The 21,202-nt window shown below is 43.1% G+C and overlaps 1 protein-coding gene across 2 annotated transcripts in view; it reads left to right on the top strand.

Moving 5' to 3' along the window:
• UBR2 (ubiquitin protein ligase E3 component n-recognin 2) overlaps window positions 1-21,202 on the top strand; it is a 180,603-nt gene that overhangs the window by 146,161 nt on the left and 13,240 nt on the right. For both annotated transcript variants that reach the window (XM_082250166.1, XM_082250167.1), the window contains exons 31-41: window positions 6,132-6,225; window positions 6,356-6,517; window positions 9,171-9,271; window positions 10,638-10,701; window positions 10,798-10,946; window positions 11,032-11,087; window positions 13,929-14,025; window positions 15,001-15,068; window positions 15,966-16,101; window positions 16,690-16,780; window positions 18,400-18,527. In XM_082250166.1, the coding sequence (XP_082106292.1) occupies window positions 6,132-6,225; window positions 6,356-6,517; window positions 9,171-9,271; window positions 10,638-10,701; window positions 10,798-10,946; window positions 11,032-11,087; window positions 13,929-14,025; window positions 15,001-15,068; window positions 15,966-16,101; window positions 16,690-16,780; window positions 18,400-18,527 (1,146 nt within the window). The remainder of the gene's footprint in view (window positions 1-6,131; window positions 6,226-6,355; window positions 6,518-9,170; window positions 9,272-10,637; window positions 10,702-10,797; window positions 10,947-11,031; window positions 11,088-13,928; window positions 14,026-15,000; window positions 15,069-15,965; window positions 16,102-16,689; window positions 16,781-18,399; window positions 18,528-21,202) is intronic.

Here is a 21,202-nt window from a genome sequence, read left to right as displayed (position 1 = left end):
TTACAATGTGCTTGCCAGTATCTAATAATATACACTCACCAACCACTTTTTGCTAGTATCGAGTTTGACAACCTTTTTCGTTCAGAACTGCCTTTATTCTTCATGGCATAGATCTCCCGTTCCACAATGTCCCAAATGTGCTTTATTGGATTGAGATCTGGTGACTGTGGAGACCATTTGAGTACAGTGAATTCATTGTCATGTTCAAGAAACCAGTTTGAGATGATCTGAGCTTTATGACACGGTGCATTATCCTGCTAGAAATAGCCATCAGAAGATGGGTACACTGTAGTCCTAAAGGGATGGACATGGTCAGCAAAAGGTAGGCCGTGGCGTTAAAACATTGCTCAATTGGTATTAAGGGGCCCAAAGTGTGCCAAGAAAATATCCCCCACACCATTATACCACCACTGCCAGCCTGAACCATTCATTTATGGCAGGATGGATCCATGCTTTCATGTTGTTTACATCAAATTCTGACCGTACCATCTGAATGTTGCAGCTGAAATCGAGACTCATCAGACCAGGCAACGTTTTTCCAATTTTCTATTGTCCAATTTTGGTGAGCCTGTGTGAATTGTAAAAAAAAAACAAAATTGGAAATTGCAGCGCTCACATATGTCCATAAAAGTCCTAGAGACCGAAATCTGTACCTGTAGATCCTGGCATGCAGATTGTATCAAAGTTCATAAAACAGATCCATAGATCCATGGGGAGACCATAAAGGAAAAAATGAAAATCTCATAGTGAAGTACGCTCAGTGATATAATGCAACATACATGAGGGGGGCGTTTTTATTAGTGCCCCCATGATGGAATCCTATAGGACAACGTGCCCTTCACCCTTCACCTCGCATGCAATGCAAACTCACCAAAATTACACTTCAATAACACTCCAAAGATTTTCAATGATGAATCCCCATAGGTAAAGGTAGGTGGAGGTAAACATAGATGTCACTGTATTGTATGCAATATCATCTATCAATCAACACTCCTCCTTCCACTCCCACAGTAGGCAGATCAGTGTTAAAAGAAACATTTATTGTAAACAAGGTATTAGTCTACCATAGTAAAATTCATAGCCACTCACATTTAAAACCGCTACATGCGTTGAATACCCTTGTGACGTCAGCGTGGGCGGCTCCACACTGTGCGAATTGTAGCCTCAGTTTCCTGTGGCATCTGGTGTTGTCTTCTGCTGCTGTAGCCCATTTGCTTCATGGTTCGATGTGTTGTGCATTCAGAGATGGTATTCTGCAAACCTTGGTTGTAACGAGTGGTTATTTGAGTTTCTGTTGCCTTTCTATCATCTCAAACCAGTCTGCCCATTCTCTTCTGACCTGTACAAGGCATTTTTGTCCATACTCACTGGATATTTTCTTTTTTTCCGACCATTCTCTGTAAACCCGAGAGATGGTTGTGCATGAAAACCCCAGTAGATCAGCAGTTTTTGAAATACTCAGACCAGCTCATCTGGCACCAACAACCGTGCAATGTTTATAATTACTTTAATACCCTTTCTTCTCCATTCTGATGCTCGGTTTGAACTTCAGCATGTCATCTTCACCACATCTAGATGCCTAAATACATTGAGTTTCTGAAACTTGATTGGCTGATTAGCAATTTGTGTTACCAAGCAATTGAGCAGGTGTACCTAATAAAGTGGCCGGTAAGTGTATTAATGGAATACCTATAGCGCATGCTTGTGTGTGTACACTTTAAATAGTATATATGTGTCTTATGAAAAAAAAATTGTCCTTTTAGTGATTAATGGGTTAACTAGTGTACACCATATAAAGCATCAAATACCTTAATTAATGGTAAATAATTCACATGAATTTCATACAGTGATAAAATAATCCAACATTTCATAAATAAAATATAAAAAATGTAAATAAATTTAAAAAATGAATGTATAAAAATTAATATTAGTGAGGTATAAAGTGCTTGTGGCTTTTTTTTTTCCAAAGTCCATAAGTGACTGTAGTGACAAAGTTCAAGGTAGTTCTCTTGTGCAAATAATGCTTATCCAACGTAAAACGTGCAGGTGCTCAACGTGGACATTTTCTGTCCAATTTGTGACAATAGTGCCGCTCTGATTCCTTTTTCCTCCGTGCTAAGGTAAGGGTGGGTCACTTACCAGATGGAGTGGGTCTTGTATGCCTTATAGGATCAAGACCAATATCGCTTTAATAGCCTCTAGGCTAATGGGGATCTCCTCGTGGCTCTCCAATCGTGGGGTGGATAGGATGGTGGGCTCCCCCTTCTCCTCTCACCTCATAGGTATGGGGCCAGTATATGAGGGAAGAAAAAAGTGCTCCGGATAGTGTAGTATTTTTTAAAAATTAATTTTTACTCACATTACATGGGTAGAAAATAATAGGCAATTGACAGGTAAATGGCAAAAAATGAAAAATGTATATACAAGAGGTTTCTCAGCCGTAATGGGCTGTTTGTGACCGTGTGTGCTAGTTGCAAAACTGGCAGCAGAGTTGCGAAAGGGAGATATCCGGCTTGCGTTCCACCTGCTATTCGGAAATCTCTGAAGACGTCACCGGATGTGACGAAACGTGTAAGATTTGGAACGCACAGCGTGACGTGTGAATAGCAGGTGGAACGCAAGCCGGATATCTCCCGCTCGCCACTCTGCTGCCAGTTTTGCAACTAGCACACACGGTCACAAACGGCCCATTATGGACGAGAAACCTCTTTTATATATATTTTTCATTTTTTGCCATTTACCTGTCAATTGCCTATTTTCTACCCATGTAATGGGAATAAAAATAAATTTTTAAAAAATACTACACTATCCGGAGCACTTTTTTCTTCCCTCATATACTGGCCCCATACCCATGAGGTGAGAGGAGAAGGGGGAGCCCACCATCCTATCCACCCCACGATTGGAGAGCCACAAGGAAATCCCTATTAGCCTGGAGGCTATTAAAGCGATATTGGTCTTGATCCTATAAGGCATACAAGACCCACTCCATCTGGTAAGTGACCCACCCTTATCTTAGCACCGAGGAAAAAGGAATCAGAGCTGCACTATTGTCACAAATTGGACAGAAAATTTCCACGTTGAGCACCTGCACTTTTTACGTTGGATAAGCATTATTTGCACAAGAGAACTACCTTGAACTTTGTCACTACAGTCACTTGTTATGGACTTTGGAAAAAAAAAGCCACAAGCACTTTATACCTCACTAATAATTTCTATACATTCATTTTTTATATTAATATTTACATTTTTTTATATTTTATTTATGAAATGTTGGATTATTTTATCACTGTATGAAATTCATGTGTATTATATTTACCATTAAGGTATTTGATGCTTTATATGGTGTACACTAGTTAACCCATTAATCACTAAAAGGACACATTTTTTATCGCAAGACACAAATATACTATTTAAAGTGTACACACACAAGCAAGCGCTATAGGTAGCCTCACCACTAGGCCACCTTTCCAAGACATTCACCCCTCTTTTCTATAGCTACTGCTAAAATATATACTCACCAATCATACACAACTATACCCATATACCAATAGGCGCGGGGAATATACTCTTGTATATTTATTTTTTTTCTCGTATTAATGGAATAGAATTTATACTATGAATTAGTCTTTCCTTTGAATACTAAGAAAACAGGGATAAGTCTGCTCCTCCCCCCTCCCCTCTAAGCTACTCAGAGATGGAGCTAAGACTTTGGTTTCTTGGATACTACCGTGTTTTCCTGAAAATATGCCCTACCCTGAATATAAGACCTAGCGTGATTTTCAGGGAGGGCTGTAATATAAGCCCTACCCCAAAAATAAGCCCTAGTAAAGTCCTTGATAAAATATAAAATCTGTTTTATAAAAAGATTATATAATGTCCAGTGTGTCTCCTTTTGTAACTTTATTGTCAAAAATGCCTTATTTACAGCTCCGCTAAGGGTTGTAAAGGCTGGAGGTCTTTTACTTGAATACATTAAGGTAAAGAAACCGTCTGTGCTTCTGGATTTCCCCCCAGCCCCATAACTGCCACCCCAAATACCAGAGCTGGAACTTGTTCCGGCGATCTGCACAAGAGTATCGGCTCTCCAGGCTCTGTCCCTCCTCACTGGACAGATTTATAGCAGTGGGAACTATTGGCTCCCCCTGCTGCCAATCAAACTCTGTGATGGGTTAGGGCCAAGCCGTCATGCCTGTGTCAAAGGACGCAGAGATGGTGGCTCTGGACCAGCAGCAGATGCACTCACCAAGGAGGAGCCAGGAGCGCTGCCGGGGGACCCAAGAAGAATTGAATCGGGGTTGCTCTGTGCAAAACCATTACACAGAGCATGTAAGTTTGACATGTTTCATTTTTAAAAAAAATCAAAGATTTCATATCACTTTAATCTTAATTATCTTCTATCATACTTGGACTTTTGGACATCAGTTGACCAGTTTAGCATAACAAAGGCAAATGACGAACTGAGACGCACTGGCCTGTTCACCAGTCCCCTGAAGACAAAAAGGCAATCTTGATTATAATACATAACATTTGGCTTTAAGATACTAGTGAAGGTACAACCGAAAAGACCAGTTCTCTTGGAGACAGGAGACAATCTTGACAATATATACTTTTGTCCAAATCTCATAATAATCACACGTAAATATGAATGGCATACATTCTATACAAATATATATTTTATTGAGAAGCAGTGGCGGCTGGTGCTCAAAATTTTTTGGGGGGGGCGCAAACAGAAAAATGTAATAGGCATTGCTTTGCGGCAAAAAACGCGGTAAAAAATTGCGTGACTTTGAGGTTGCAAAAGTGTGAAAGGGGCCTTCAGTAATTAAGGTATAGTGTGCACCCTTTCAATGCAGCGAGACCAGCGTGCCCCCTTTCAATGCAGCGAGACCAGCGTGCCCCCTTTCAATGCAGCGAGACCAGCGTGCCCCCTTTCAATGCAGCGAGACCAGCGTGCCCCCTTTCAACGCAGCGAGAACAGCGTGCCCCCTTTCAACGCAGCGAGAACAGCGTGCCCCCTTTCAACGCAGAGAGAGACCAGCGTGCCCCCTTTCAACGCAGAGAGAGACCAGCGTGCCCCCTTTCAACGCAGAGAGAGACCAGCGTGCCCCCTTTCAACGCAGAGAGAGACCAGCGTGCCCCCTTTCAACGCAGAGAGAGACCAGCGTGCCCCCTTTCAACGCAGAGAGAGACCAGCGTGCCCCCTTTCAACGCACAGTGACCAGCGTGCGTACCCCCTTCAATGCAGTGACCAACGTACATGCCCCCTTCAATGCAGAGACTACCAGCGTGCGTGCCCCCTTCAATGCAGTGTGCCCCCCCCCAGACCAGTGCACTTACCTGGAGCAGCCGCGGCTTCTCAGTCCCCCGGCACATCTCCTCGAGTCCTCCCGCTCCCGCCTCCTCCTCGGCCAATGGCATGGAGTTTGCTTTGCGGCCAATCAGGAATCAGGTATTAGACCCGCTCCCTGATTGGCCAGGAGGAGGATCCGTGTGACCATAGCGAATTTTCATTCACAATGGGCCCCGGCTCCACCCTTTGCTACTGCCTATTAGAGCCTCTGATCTAATCAGGTTATGCAAAAAAAAAAAGCCCCATTGAACTCCATGCGTCCGGCGCCCCTGCATGCAGATTAGCCACTGTTGGGAAGTGTCCTTTCTTCTACTGCCCACCATCCTACCCCCTGTGACTAGTGCCTAAATGCTGACTTTCAGAAAGTCATTGATCAGGGTTACCAGTAGCTTAGTGAAGGTTAGATGATGTGCAAATTGGTACCTTCTTTACGCCAACTTTATTACTTTGTTTAGTTGGTCCTAATTATAGGGTCACCTTACTATAAATGTAATCCTAAACTTGGCATTTATAATGAGCCTTAAAATATAAAGAAATTATCAAAGCAAACTTGAAACTGTAATTCTGATAATACTGAGAATATAATATCAAAAACCAAAGCCAACCACATACACAAATCTGTGAGACAGTTTCCACAGCAAAATTTTTATTAATAAAAGCTAATAATTTGAGAAAACAATTGGTTCATCAGTCTAGCATTGTAGACTCCACTCAGGTATGGTACTGAAGTAGCATTTACATACAGTAAGTTTAATTTTTATTTCATTTGCTGTCTCTGCAGAAAATTACGATCCTCTGATAATGCATCCAGACCTGGCATGTGGAACGCACACAGGAAGTTGTGGGCATATTATGCACGCACACTGCTGGCAGAGGTAATTTAGTTACATTATATTTATGATTGAATACATTTTCTGTAAATGTGATGTATAAAAGCAACCAAATGTGTGCCTATTCATGCACTGGAAGAGGCCTGTTTGAGCTTTCAGATCCTTGTATTTGCAGGTATTTTGATGCTGTACAGATGAAGGAGCAACGCAGACAGCAAAGATTGCGAGTCCACACAAGCTATGATGTGGAAAATGGAGAGTTCCTATGTCCGTTGTGTGAGTGTTTAAGCAACACAGTTACACCAATGCTTCCACCACCCAGGAGCTTGTATCACAGGTGAGATGTTTAACAAGCTAGGCCAAATAAAACTCCAGGCAACTGAAATATATAAATAAATGTGCATTTTGTTACTTGACAAAATACTTGGGATTCATTCTGCAGCTTTGTAAGTGCTGTGTTCCCTTCCAGTCTACTCAGGCCCCATTCACACCTAAGGGTTTTGTTGCCCGAAGCTCCAAAATACCATGGTTTTTTATTATCTCCATTCACACCTGTGGATAGGGTCGAAGTGTAGCTCCAAAAGGTGAGCTGCAAGCTTCAAGTGTTCTTGGCCCCAATAGGCTTTATTGGAAGCACTTGAACACACGTGAAAACACACATGCCCCTAGGTTTTTTCTCCTGTTAACTAGCTTTCTATTAACTAAAAAAAAAAAATGCTCAAGCTTCAAGACACTTGCAAAAAGGCCTGTACAAACAGCAAAAAGCCTGCAAAATTACCTAAGGCTAAAATGTGAATACTGGCTGATTGCTCTACTAATGATCTGGCCAGACACCTTACCCTTATTATTCCCAGTGCCTGAAATATGTTAAGATTTCCAAACTCTTAACATGTTGGAGTCGGTGGCTGCCGTCTCTTTCAGGGGATTAGAATGCCGGGTGGTGGGGCTGGGTTTTTGTCACCTGACCACCGTGATTGGCAAGTGGCGATGGGGAGCTTTCCGTTAGCTGACTATAACTGTGCCAGAAGTGCGCAGGACGCACGCTCAGAGCACCGCTCTATTTGCATTAATGCATGCAAATATGTGGGTGCTCTGTGCCAAGGCCCACCTGCCCGAAAGACTGCATATTTGCGTGTGCTTGGCACCAAGAGGTTAAACAGTGAACTATGTGAGGATAATAATTTTCAGGTCATTTTGTAGCAGTATTAATAGCGATTTTTAAATTCTCATTAGTCATGAATTCTAACTGCATACATTACTCTCAGTAAAGACCTCTGACAAGAGGTCTCCCTTTACTTAAAATAGAACTGTAGCAAAACTTTTTTCTTCAGCACGGAGGGATGGGGGGGCATTTTTTTTTTGTTTTTTTTTCTTCATTTTATTTTTACACTGTCCCTTTTTATTTATTTATTTATTTTGTGATCACTTTTATTCCTGTTACAAGAAATGTAAACATCCCTTGTAATCGAAATAAGGATAACAGGTCCTTTATGGAAAGATCAGGGACCAAAAAGATCTCTTTAAAAGCAAAACATCCCCAAAAAGAAAAAAAAAATCTTTTGATTTAAAAAAAAAAAAATATATTTTTTTTCTCACTTCCGCTCTAGACCGGAAGTGACATATCCAGTCCTCCAAGGCCATAGAGGCAATCAGAGATGATCTAGTCTCTCTCATTGCCTTTGTGACCAGTCAGCTGCACTGTTGATCATTTCTCGGGAACGACGGTTAAACCGGTAAGCCTGAGAAACCCGGGGGGGGGGGGTTGGTTCCCCCCCCCCCCGCCGCTTCGGAAAGACAACCAGTGGCTAATGAGCTGCTCGGATCACTTTCCTGAGAATGCCAGCCGCCTGCTGAAAAAAAAATACCTTCAGCTATAACCCCCGGTAAACCACTCGACAACTGCAACGAATACTGTATATGCGTATTGTGGTTGGCAAGTTGATAAAGAGGGTGAATCTTCCTAACGGGACACCGCAATTAAAACTGACAGGTGATCTAATCCATCGCCACTCTGTCCAGAAGAAAAAAAAAAAAAGTTTTCCTTAGGCTGGATATATATTATACAATTTTCTTGTTCTTTTCCCTTTAAATTTACCTTCAATTATGTAGTGCAAGGGCCTGCCAGATAGCATACAAATTTCAATTGTTTAGGTTTGACCGCATATTATATGGTTTTGGTAAATCTAAAGGAAAATTGTACGAGAAAATTGTATAATGTATGGCCAGCCTTAGTTTAGATGCCCCACTAGTACATGGCTGTATTTTGCTGATTTGGAGAGCAGAGATGAAAGGACATGTTCTAGCTTTTTCACTGTCTGGGAGAAATTGAGTATTCTAAATTGTCGTTTGAGTCAGCTGCAGGTCAAATCTGCTGATTCAGGTCATTCACCTTTGCATTCCCATTGCCCTGAAAAGCAGTCTCTGTAAATTGTCAGCACAGCTGGCATACAACTGAATTCAAGTATTAATGGAGTTCTCTTAAGCCAGACTAATGCCCCGTACACACGCTCAGATAATCGGACGACTTATCGTTCGCATTTTGTTGCATGATACTAACATCGAATTCAACAATGCATACAAACCATATGATTTTTGTCGTACGATTCGGGAAAAGCTTCCTGGTTGCTTAGCTACTTATCAGATGGTGCAAAACAGAAACAATGGCAGCCAGGCTTTTTCCATGCTATTTTAGTGTTTCTGAGCATGCGCGGTCTTTGTCGATCGATTTTTAGCGGACGCATAGTGTACTGATGAAACTATTGTCGTTCGCGAGGCTGTCGTACGACAGAAGTTTTCCTGTTTGTCCCTTCGGCTTTTGTCGTGATCGGCTGTCGAAAGCTGTGTACTAACGATCAGATTATCGTGCGATCAGGTTGAAAGCGAGTTTTGTCGTACGATTATCGGAACGTGTGTACGGGGCATAGGTAGTGCAGTTTCTTCCAAAAACAAATTAGGTGCTGTAATTGCTTCTTTGAATCTTCCCTTTTCAGGCTAGATTTCTCAGATCAGCCAGACTTGGCAGAATGGATCTCTGTTACCGGGCAGCAGATCAGAGCCCTAAATGAACTGGAAGCAGAAAAGATGAGCACAGGTGAGAACTGTTTGTATCCGCACTCCCCTCCCACAGGAGGCAGGACAGTGAAGCAAAGTCTGCATATATATCTGGCCACTCAATCCAGCCATTGTTTTATTGTGGGTGGAGAGGATTTCTTCAATATAGCTGATATACAGGCCCCTGCTGCATTGAGAAGGTACATACAAGTTTGTTTTGGAATGTGGATGGAATTCCCCAAAATCACAGAAACTCTGTGCAGATGGGATCACTAGTATGTATTAGATTCAGAATCCCTTTGTTGACCACTTATTTATGCAAAAAAGCACGAGCAGAAGGGATGATTTTACTCCTATACTTGATTTAAAAGAGATGTATGGCTTTAAATTTGTTTCCAGTATTATACTTAGGTGGATGCTACATCGGTCCCCCGGCACCTCTGCACTGAGAACCGAGTGTTCAAACACTGCTGATTGCTTGGTTCTGAAAGCTCCTCGAGCAGAGAGCTACTGACTGTCAGTCACAGCTCTCGGCTCTGCCCTCTCCTTGCTCACTGGAGCGATGGGATGTGGAGGGGCAGGGGGCCGCCGGCTCAGTCTCTCAGCGGCTCACTGAGAGGCTGAGCCGGGTGTCAGTCCAGGTACCTGGCAGATCCCAACTTCCATTGTCCATTGCACTGACTTCTGTTACGTCAGCAGAAAACAGACTTCAGCCCGCTGTCTGCTGAAAATGGGTCACAGGAGCGCAAAACAAACTGCACTCCTGTGATCCATAGGTAATGTACTGCAAAATGAGCTTTGGCTGTACATCTCTGTTAATGTCAGTCCATCACTTATCCACCACCTCTTCCAACATTGCAATGTTACATACCCTTCATTAATGGATTAAGGTTTAAAAAAATAAAATACTCTGTTTAGGCACTATACAGAATAGCATCACTCTAGAATACGATGGAGCAGCCTTTAAGATGAGTGCCCCCTAGCACTATCGGGCTTTTCCTGAGGGACGCACATGCGCAATGCGTTCTCTCTCCTCTGGCAACAATGAGCATAGCGGGTGCAACTGGAGAGAGAGTGAGAGACTTAAAGCATACGCACTCAGGAAAAGGGCGGTGCTCCCTCCTGAGGCGCTTGTTCTAATGAATGCTTCATCCTAATAAGAAGACAGGCCAGAGCCATGAAAAGCTTTTACAGGTTTTTTTTTTTGGCAGGCTTCGGTCATTGCAAAAATGAATTATAGGTATATTAGCAGAAGAGACTCATAGTTTTAAAATCTAAACTGCTTAGGCTGATGTTATTGCTTATAGAGTCTGCGTAGAGAGTTTTTTTTTGTTTTTGTTTTTTTTGTTTTTTTTATGAATTCACCTTTTTAAGGTTTTACATATTTTACTTTCTGTTGGTTGCAGATGAATCTGAAACTCCTAGGCAAGTGAATATTCCTGAAGGGTTCCGGCCTTCCTTCCAACCAAAGTATGTATCTTTGTTTTTACTGTAGTTCTGGGCTTGGTAAATATTGGTATATTAGCACATTATGCTGATGGCCATGTTTGATCCACTCTGTTTTAGGAACCCGTACTCTGATAGCATTAAAGAGATGCTGACAACTTTTGGGACAGCAACCTACAAGGTGGGACTTAACGTCCATCCCAACGAGCAGGACCAACGAGTCCCAATAATGTGCTGGGCCAGCTGTGCATATACGATACAGACTATTGGTAAGGCTAATCCTGTCTGGCTGGAGTTGATTTGTGCGTCACACAGCAGAAAAGTAACTTACATTTTTTTTTTTTTTGCTTTTAGAGCGAATATTGACAGATGAAGAAAGACCTTTATTTGGAAATTTGCCATGTCGACAGGTGAGCATTTCTTTGCAGAAGTACCAAATTGAGTAAACTAAGTGAATTCTAAATTTTTATACATAATATAGGGAAAGGGGGAGGAGAAAATAGGGGGGGGGGGAGGGGGGACAATGGGAAAAAATTATGAGGGATATGTGGGACTTTAAATGAGACTCCTGCCTTGGGTCACCATCCCTATGTATACATAAAAAGTAGAACACATAGTGCTCAAAAAGTAGTTTGGGACTTTGTATGAGATGTGGCCAGTGTGCACATGATGTTGTGAATGATAATTCATATACCTAGGCTGGTAAGCACAAAACAAGTATAGAATCAAGTAACATCACGTGTTTTAATAATATATAAAAATGGCAGTTGACAACAATGTATGAATACAATACAGCAACAGTAAAAAAGGTATGTATATATAAAATCTGATAAAATCTGTAACAACGTTAACAAAGGGTGAGAGTATGTTTTGTAATACCCTCTCACCCTTTGTTAACGTTGTTACAGATTTTATCAGATTTTATATATACATACCTTTTTTACTGTTGCTGTATTGTATTCATACATTGTTGTCAACTGCCATTTTTATATATTATTAAAACACGTGATGTTACTTGATTCTATACTTGTTTTGTGCTTACCAGCCTAGGTATATGAATTATCATTCATCATGTGCACACTGGCCACATCTCATACAAAATATTTATACATAAAAAGGATTTACCAGCAGACCTAAAGGCGTTGTAAAGGCAGGAGGTTTTTTTATCTTAATGCATTCTGTGCATTAAGATAAAAAGCCTTCTGTGTGTAGCAGCCTACCCAGCACCCCCTAATACCTTTAAAAAATCCCATCTCTGTCCTGTGATGTCAACGAGTCCCTCGACTTTCCAGGACTCTCCCTCCTGATTGGCTGAGACACAGCCGCAGCGCCATTGGCTCCTGCGGCTGTCAGCCAAAGTCAGTCAGCCAGTCAGGAAAGGGGGGGGGAGGGCTAGGCCGAACGGCAGCTCCGTGTCTGAATGGACACACAGAGATGCAGCTGGGGTGCCCCCATAGCAAGCGGCTTGCTGTGGGGGCACTAGAACGGAGGGAGGGGCCAGGAGTAGCAAGAGGAGGATCCAGGCTCCTCTGTGCAAAACCACTTACAGGGCAGGTAAGTATAACATGTTTTTTTATTTATAAAAAGAGACTTTACAATCACTTTACAGCGGAGTTCCGCCTTCCTCTCCACCCCCTCCAAAAATTAAAAGTCAGCAGCTACACATACTTGAAGTCCATTAATATTCCAGTGTTCTCAACCCCCTTTAGTGCAGAATTTGGGATGTTTTTATATTTGGAACCAATAAAGGTGATTGAAGCAGTGTGCGGCTGTCCAGACGTTTTTTTTCTACCTGGTTTTACCCAAGTTGTTCAATCCACTTTGGTATATCCAGCATGTTGGATTTTCGGCATACGATTATTGCCAGTGGGTATATCCGCTAGCAATAATCACTGCATTCTCCCAGCAGGGACGGCTCCCCACGCACCCCCCCTCCCCCTCCCCCCTCTCCCCTTCCTCCTCTCTTCCCCCCTCTCCCCCTCTCTTCCCCCCTCTCCCCCTCTTCCCCCCCTCTCCCCCCTCTTCCCCCCTCTCTCCCCCTCTCCCCCCTCTCCCCCCCTCTCCCCCCCTCCCCCTCTCTTCCCCCCTTCCCCCTCTCTTCCCCCCTCTCTCTCCCCCTCTTCCCCCCTCTCCCCCCTCTTCCCCTCTCTTCCCCCCCTCTCCCCCTCTTCCCCCCTCTCCCCCTCTTCCCCCTCTCTCCCCCTCTTCCCCCCTCTCTCCCCCTCTTCCCCCCTCTCTCCCTCTCCCCCCTCTCCCCCCCTCTCCCTCTCCCCCCTCTCCCCCCCTCTCCCTCTCCCCCTCTCCCCCCTCTCCCCTCTCCCCCTCTCCCTCTCTCCCCCTCCCTCTCTCCCCCTCCCTCTCCCTCTCTCCCCCTCTCCCTCTCCCCCTTCCCCCCTCCCCCTCTCCCCCTTCCCCCCTCCCCCTCCCCCTCTCCCCCTTCCCCCCTCCCCCTCTCACCCTCTCCCCATCTCCCCCTCCCTCTCTCCCCCTCTCCCCCCTCCCCCTCTCCCCCCTCCCCCTCTCCCCTCTCCCCCTCTCCCCCTCCATCTCGCCCCCTCCCCATCTCCCCCTCCTCCCCCCCTCTCCCCATCTCCCCCTCCTCCCCCCCTCTCCTCATCTCCCCCTCTCCCTCTCCTCCTCCCCTCTCCTCCTCCCCTCTCCTCCTCCCTCCTCCACAGTTAGCGCCGTTTCACATTAATGTGCTTTTGAAAAACTGCACCAAAAATGGTCCCTGCATTGTAAGTCAGTGGAGTCTGCAGAACTTTTCAAAGCGCATCGGACCTGCCGTGTGAATAGTTACATAGGATTTAATATGGAATTGTTTTCATGTACTTTTTTCACCCTGGAAAAGCTCAGAAAAGTGCACCAGTGTGATAGAGGCCTTATTAGTATTAAGAAAGCTCGTCCAGGGAAATTATGTACAGCAGTTGCTGCTGTGCATGCATGTAGACTGGAAGTGGTTTCAAAGATGCTGCAGGAGATTACAGTGCTCATATGCAACAAAGGATAAAAAAATATATATATATTTTGGGGGGAAAAAATGCAATTGTGTGTGATACACAGTACTTTAGCAAACTATAACTGTCATTTAGGGTTTACACCTACTTTATAATGCATTTGCTATGATCTCTGCATAACAAAATGTGCCTCCAAATTAGATGACATGACAGTGAATACCCATCCTCGATATATGATCTCTTTAAAGTTCTTTGGCATTTTCATAATTCGAATGTTTAATTTTCAACTTTTAGGATGACTGCCTGAAGTCACTAACCAGGTTTGCTGCAGCGCACTGGACGGTGTGTCCTTTGACGGTGGTACAGAAACACTTCTCACGGCTTTTTCAGTGTAAGAGTCTGCACCTTACTTCAGAGCCCCAGACAGACCACAAAATACTTAGCTGAAATACAAAGGGCCTGAATTTTCAGGTTTTATTTGGTCTATTTTTCCCTTTTACCTCCTATGCTTGTCGGGGGAGAGCATTTATTTTGATGCAACTTGAACCTAGTTTCCTTGGGTGATAGGTGTGCTTACAGAGGTTTCTGAACATTTTCCTTGTAAGGGCTTACTCCCAATTTCCTGGTCTTTTTCTTGTACCTCTGATGGGGTAGAGGAGGGCTTTATCTGTATTAGTCACTGCGGCCTAATGGCCAATAGGGACTGAACCCAAATACCGCATGCAAGAGCAGGGATGGCCTGTAATGTCTGCCTGTTGGTGTTGGATCCTGCTGCCATCATTTCTCAGGGTACAGTGTATCCAATGACCCCTCTGGCAGGGTGCTCATGCAGATCCGGTGTTGTAATCCCCTAGAGGGGAGTGTTTTGCTCACCAGTATCTTATGGACAGTCCAACAGAGAAAACATGCCTGGAAGACTGGGAAGCGGTGCATTGGCCCGAATACCTTTTTGGAATGTAGCAATAATCCATAAGAAAGTCTTCAGCCGAAAAGCGTTAGCGTGCTACTGCTGTTTCCTGCCATTTCCTGCCATGTAACAAAAAATTGATGTTACTAAATAGCCGGCTTCATTATATTAGTACCCCATAGAGAAGGAATTGCACAGGGACAGTTTTCCATCTACATTGTAAAAGATTTCTGTCGGATAGAATTAGGTAACCTAGAAGTGCGGTAATATTTATTATTATTATTATACAGGATTTATATAGCGCCAACAGTTTGCTCAGTGCTTTACAATATAAAGGGAGACAATACAGCAACAATAAAATTCAGTACAATAGGGTTAGGAGGGCCCTGCTTCTGTGAGATTACAATCTGTAGAACAGATATCTATGACATGCTAATTAACATATATTCTTTATCACAGCAATTGTGCCTCAAGACGATGGACAGGAGTCACAGAGCATACTGGACATCGACATGTTCCATTTAATGGTAAGAATATTCAATGTTAATTCAGATTTTAAAGGGTCGTTCTACCCAAAAGTAGTATTTGTTTATGGAGTACAGCGGGCTGCGTCACTTTCCAAGAATGGTATAATGTAACTCCAGAACGCATGCACAGGGGTTACATCATTAGTAGCTGCCCAGTTGGTGAGGCAAATAAATGATTCACCCAAAAGAATGCAGCAGCAGTGGTGACAACCAGCAGCTCACACATCCCATTGATGGAGTAAAGCACACATAGAGTGAAGTGTACCATAATGTGCATACCTGAAAATATCTTGCAATGAAGCGTACTCCAATCCACTGTTGCATCTAATGCTGTGTGCATGAAAAAGTAGCTTAAATTGGGCATTTATTATCTCCAGTGTTACAAAAGTTGCATGGAGAAAGGACTTCAATATCCAATAATTATATCTGTATACCTCTTTATTAAAGTGGAGGCCGGCAGCAGCAACCTGTAGTATAAAATTCTTCATATCAAAAAGCGAGGTTCCTACAGATGACTTTTGCAGTACGGCATAATGGGAATACTTTCCTATTATGGGAAATGCTAACTGGCCACCCCTTCTGTAAAGTTCTTTAAAAGCTTTAAAACGTTTACTAAAGTGCTGAGGGGTTATAGAACACCTGTCAGGTCTGTATGCTGCCTTTATTGAGAGAGAAATCCAAAACTTGTCACTAGAACAGATGTTGCTGAGTAATCTTCCTTTGGGAACAGCGATTGAGATGACAAGAGGGGATGTCCTCTTGCTCCTTTGCCAGCAGCCATACAAGAGTAAATTATTGTTTCGGTGGGACTTTGACCTCGGTTGTATGCATATAGTAAAAGGATATCTTCTGTTGTATAATATTTTGTAGCTGATAACTGTGTGTTTCTTTGTACAGGTCAGCTTGGTGCTATCTTTTCCAGCTGTACAGTGCCAGGACTTTTCTGGGTACAGCTTGGCCACTGGAGACCTCCATCTCTTCCACCTTGTAACCATGGCGCATATTGTTCAGATAATGCTGACTTCATGCTTAGGTAAAGCTCTACATTGTAAAAAAAATGCAATTCAGAAATCAAAATGAGTGATTATGTGAGTTTAATATTTACCAGCTAAAGGGAATATATGCTGCAACAGTTTTTGAGACGACTCCTGTGTACCTCTACAGCCAAGCATATCCAGCTTCAGGGCTGCTCTATATTCTGTTGGCTTTGTCTTTCCCCCCATACATACAACATTGAAGAATATGGTTGTTTCGCCCCTCCTACTGGGGAAAAGTCAAGAGATTTACTAAAACTGGAGAGTGCAAAATCTGGTGTGGCTCTGCATAGAAACCAATCCGCTTCCAGGTTTTATTGTCAAACGTTAACTGAACAAGTTAGAAGCTGATTGGCTGTTATGCACAGCTGCACCAGATTCTGAGTGCTCCAGTATGGAAATTCTCCCCAAATGTTTCTAAATTTCATAAAATGACCAGGAACTGTATTTGATACTTTGAGTTATGGCTTTGAGCGTTTGGGTAAAAGTGCTGCAAGCAAGACAAGCCATTCAACTTACTCATAGCTTTCAATAGTCACTTAATTTAAGTTTCTTACGGTTCAATAATGAAAAGTTATTTTCTGCAGAAGAAGATGATATGGATCAGGAATGTTCAGATGGAGAGGAGGAACACGCTGTGATGTCTCAGTACAGAACAATCTGCCAGTGCACTGGAAGGTCTGTTACACTCCATTACATAAGCTGTTTATATATTCTGTTTTATCTTCATCCCCCCTTTCCTTTAGTGAAAAGATCAAACAAGATCCACTCAAAGCAAAAGATGGGAATAACGTTAATGAGCATTTCCAGCCACAATGTTTTTCTTTCTTTTTGATCACGTGGTGAATAATTAGAACCATTGTCTGGTATTTACTGCTGCCTGGGGCTATGCTGGAGAGATTTCCTCTCGCTTCCCATCCTGATGACAGTATTTTAACAGACAGGAAGCAGATTTCCCCTCACTTCCTGTCTGATAATACCATTGGCAACAAAACAGGAAGTGAGTTGACTTACTAACAGAACCCTGAATAGCAGTAAAAACCTAATGAGTTTCATTCCTAACCCACTCTATCTAAAACTAGAAAAAAAGGTTTCTTCTTTGACATACTCTTAAGGCTGGGTTCACATATATGCCCATATAGAATTCCAGAGCGGTTTCCATTCGGCAGTTCAGGTGCGAACTTGACACTGAAATCGCACCTAAGCCAGACTGAAAAACACACAGAACCCTTTTTAAATTTGCACCACAACTGGCCCACATATATGTGAGCGGCTCCATTGAAAGCTGGTCTGGATCAGGTTATGCAAACCTGGTGCAGTTAAAAATGCATCTGATTTGCATATATGTGATTGGTGCCTAAAGCATTGACAGGGCTAGGTAAAAGATAAAACAGAGATGCATTTAAAAAAAAGCTTTATGCCTGCAATCAAAGATTATTCTTGATGAAAATATATAAAAATGATCAGGAGATCCAGTTTAATAGGCAATATTATATTTTTTTCTGTAAATATTGTCTAGCTTAAGCACCTTCCCACATTTTGAACCTTCCTATCGGTTTTTCCGTGTGATAGGCAGTCTCACTGACTTCTAGGGAGGTATGGGGCCAATCTAGACTTTTCGGAAAACAGACTTAAAGTGTTACTAAACCCATAACATTAAAACCAGTCTGTATATGCAGTAAAGCATGCTTGTTCTACTCCCTGTGGAACCTAAGGGGTTAATCCTCTGCATTGTGTAAAAATGCTGTTCGATCATGTCTTCTCTGATCCTCCCCTTCTTCCACTGACTCCAATATATTCCCTGGTATTTACAGAGCCAGGGTACAGGCTGCACATGCTCAGTTTGGTGTGTATTGCCAGAGAGTTTTTTTTTCTGTTTTATTTTTTCTTGGGAGAGTGCATGTGAACAGCACAGGACCTATCAGCACTGTCCAGACAGAGGGTCAGGGGTCCTGTATTCTCATAGGACAATTGTGGGAGAATGAAAACACTTACATGCTTTTACAGACAATGATAGAATTCACTAGGCTGCTGTATACTGCTGATAAAAGGTATTTAGCAGTTTATATTTACTAAAATAATTACATTTCCGTGTTCTGTGTAATGTGGGAGACCAGATATAGTGAATGCAGGTTCTGCATTTAGTAACACTTTAATATATAAAACTTCCAAATGCTCTGAACTGTGACTAATCATATTTAGTATGTGTTGATTTTTTTGGAATCAAAAATGTCTTTTGAAAAACGATTAAAAATGTATTGAAGGAACATTTTTGTTTTTTGCTTTCTGCTTAAAAGCACGCCAAGGTGGTCATCAGGATGGCACCTCTACAGAGCAATAAAAGTTGCAGTTCTTCCATTCTTGAGGTGCTCCGCTGTCTTCTTCCATTATTTGAATGGTGTGCCTCCGCCCGCAGACCTCCCAGGTATGTCACCAGTTTTCTGACATCTTAATAAAGAAGTATTATCAATAAACCTGTCGCCTGTGTTTACCTGGTATTCCACTCCACTCATTTAAAATTCTATACTAGTAACTTTCCAGATAAAGTGTCATTTGTACGTCACTACACTACGCCAGGCTATCCAGAGTCCGATTTACTAAAGTGGTTATTTCAACTCTAACTTCTGTTTAGTTGAAGTACACCTAAAGACTGTGCATGACAGTCCAAACAGGTCCCAGATCCAATTACTATATAATGCTCAACCCTCCTAAAGGTAATGAAAAAGAAAACTTACTTTCCATTCCCTGAATGAGCCAAATCCTTCTTCGTTTGTGTGTCACTTATTTCCTCTCACAGTGGGAGGGTTTCCGCAACAAAGGAAGTACTGTCTCCAGAAAGCAGTGGGTGGGGCTAGGTGTGGCCAACTGCCGATTTGTCTAGCTACAGATTTATGAATCTGCAATGACAATGCTGATAGCAACACCCCCTGCAACATATTCTCATCTCACTGAAGTGCAAGAAGACACAGCCTACATAAGGGTGGTAATGCTTCTTGATTCCAGGAACAGTTCAGCAACGTTTTAACCCCTTCAGAGGAAACTGAATGAGGCAGACTTCACTGACAGGGTTAATGGGTATTTGTGGGTCTTTGCAGGAGTCCAAGGGTTAGTGCTTAAGCACATACACTATATTTCTAAAAGTATTGGGTCGCCTGCCTTTACACGCACATGAACTTTAATGGCATCCCAGTCTTAGTACGTAGGGTTCAATATGGAGTTGGCCCACCCTTTGCAGATAGAACAGCTTCAACTCTTCTGGGAAGGCTGTCCACAAGGTTTAGGAGTGTCTATGGGAATGTTTGACCATTCTTCCAGAAGCGCATTTGTGAGGTCAGGCACTGATTTTGGAGAGAAGGCCTGGCTCGTAGTCTCCACTTTAATTCATCCCAAAGGTGTTCTTTTGGGTTGAGGTCATGTGCAGGCCAGTCATGTTTTTCCACCCCAAACTCGCTCATCCATGTCTTTATGGACCTTGCTTTGTGCACTGGTGCGCAGTCATGTTGGAACAGGAAGGGGCCATCCCCAAACTGTTCCCACAAAGTTGGGAGCATGAAATTGCCCGAAATTTCTTGGTATGCTAATGCCTTAAGCGTTCTCTTCACTGGAACTAAGGGGCCAAGCCCAACCCCTAAAAAAACAACCCCACACCATAATCCCCCCTCCGCCAAATGATTTGGACCAGTGCACCAAGCAAGGTCCATAAAGACATGGATTAGCGAGTTTGGGGTGGAGGAACTTGACTGACCTGCACTGAGTCCTGACCTCAACCTGATAGAACACCTTTGTGATAAATTAGAGCGAAGACTGCGGCCAAGGCCTTCTCGCCCACATCATTGCCTGACCCCACAAATTTGGCAGTAACAAATGTATAGCTAAATAAAAAATAAAATGATTTTGTTTACTATTTTGGGCCAGTTTTCCTTTTGATGTTAAAAAAAATCAATTTGTCCTGAAAAAACACAAGATATAATCCACCTGGATAAACTATTTAGTTGTGGTGATATGTACAGTTTTACTAACACATGTCAAAGTTGCAAAATTGTGCTTGGGCATTAACCGGTTTTATTTATTTTTTTTTTTACCCTAAATAGCTGTATACACGGCCTGAATATCTAGAGCCATTTAGCTTGTGTGTCAGCTTCCAACTGGAGGGTTCTGGCGGGGGGGCCACCCCCCTGTCAGAACACAATAGCTTGGTGGGAGAGATTGCTGTAGTTACATTGTATAGTTAGTACAGTGGCTCCTCCTGAGCTCTTCAATTTATTTTTATGTTTTTGTTCAGCCCGCTGGGTTGAACGAAAAAAAAAAAAACGAATACTGTATTGTGTTCTAGGCCTTAGGCACAAAGGGGTTAAAGCGGAGTTCCACCCTAAATTTATACATACCTCCATCTTCTCGCTCTGCGTCACCTGAAAAACAAATGGATAATCGCATTTTTTTTTTTACTTACCTCGTATAGAAGAAAATATACTTACCTTACTTCCTTCTTCCTCCCCTCGGTGGCCACGGCGATTTGTCACTTCCTGGCTTTGCAATGATTCCTGGGAGCTGAACGTCATCGCTCCCAGGAATCAATGCGCCTGCACCGGCCCCGACGTCAGTTCCGATGCGCGCGCGTCATTCCCTGCTAAACAGCTTCTGGGCATGCCCAGAAGCTGTGGAGGGATGACGCTGCGGCACCAGAAGTGACGGCGGGGCCGGTGCAGTGCATTGTGGGACCGAAGAACACGAAAGAGGACGCAGAAGAGGATAGCGCTGGCTTCAAACTGCCCACACCTGAGATGGCAGCGCTGGACAATACATTTTCAAGGTAAGTATTTCTTCTAAAAGGTAAGTGCAGCCCAGGACAGATCAGAGGCTAGCCATTGTGGAATGCACTAGCCCTGACTGTCCCGGGGGTATTTTTATTAAAAAAAAGTATTCCCAGGGTGGAACTCCGCTTTAGGCTACATTCACACCTGAGCGTAGCGTTTTTCGCGCGTTTTTTACCGCGATTTTACCGCGATTTTTGCGGCGTTTTTTACCGCGATTTTACCACGATTTTTACCGCGATTTTTGTGCAGGCGTTTTTAGATTGAATAGAGATCAATGGAAAACGCC

This window comes from Pelophylax lessonae (genome assembly GCF_965119305.1).
Source record: "Pelophylax lessonae genome assembly, chromosome: 3".
Lineage (NCBI taxonomy): Eukaryota > Metazoa > Chordata > Amphibia > Anura > Ranidae > Pelophylax > Pelophylax lessonae.
Note: the sequence above shows the minus strand (reverse complement) of the source record. Positions and strands in the feature narration are given on the sequence as shown.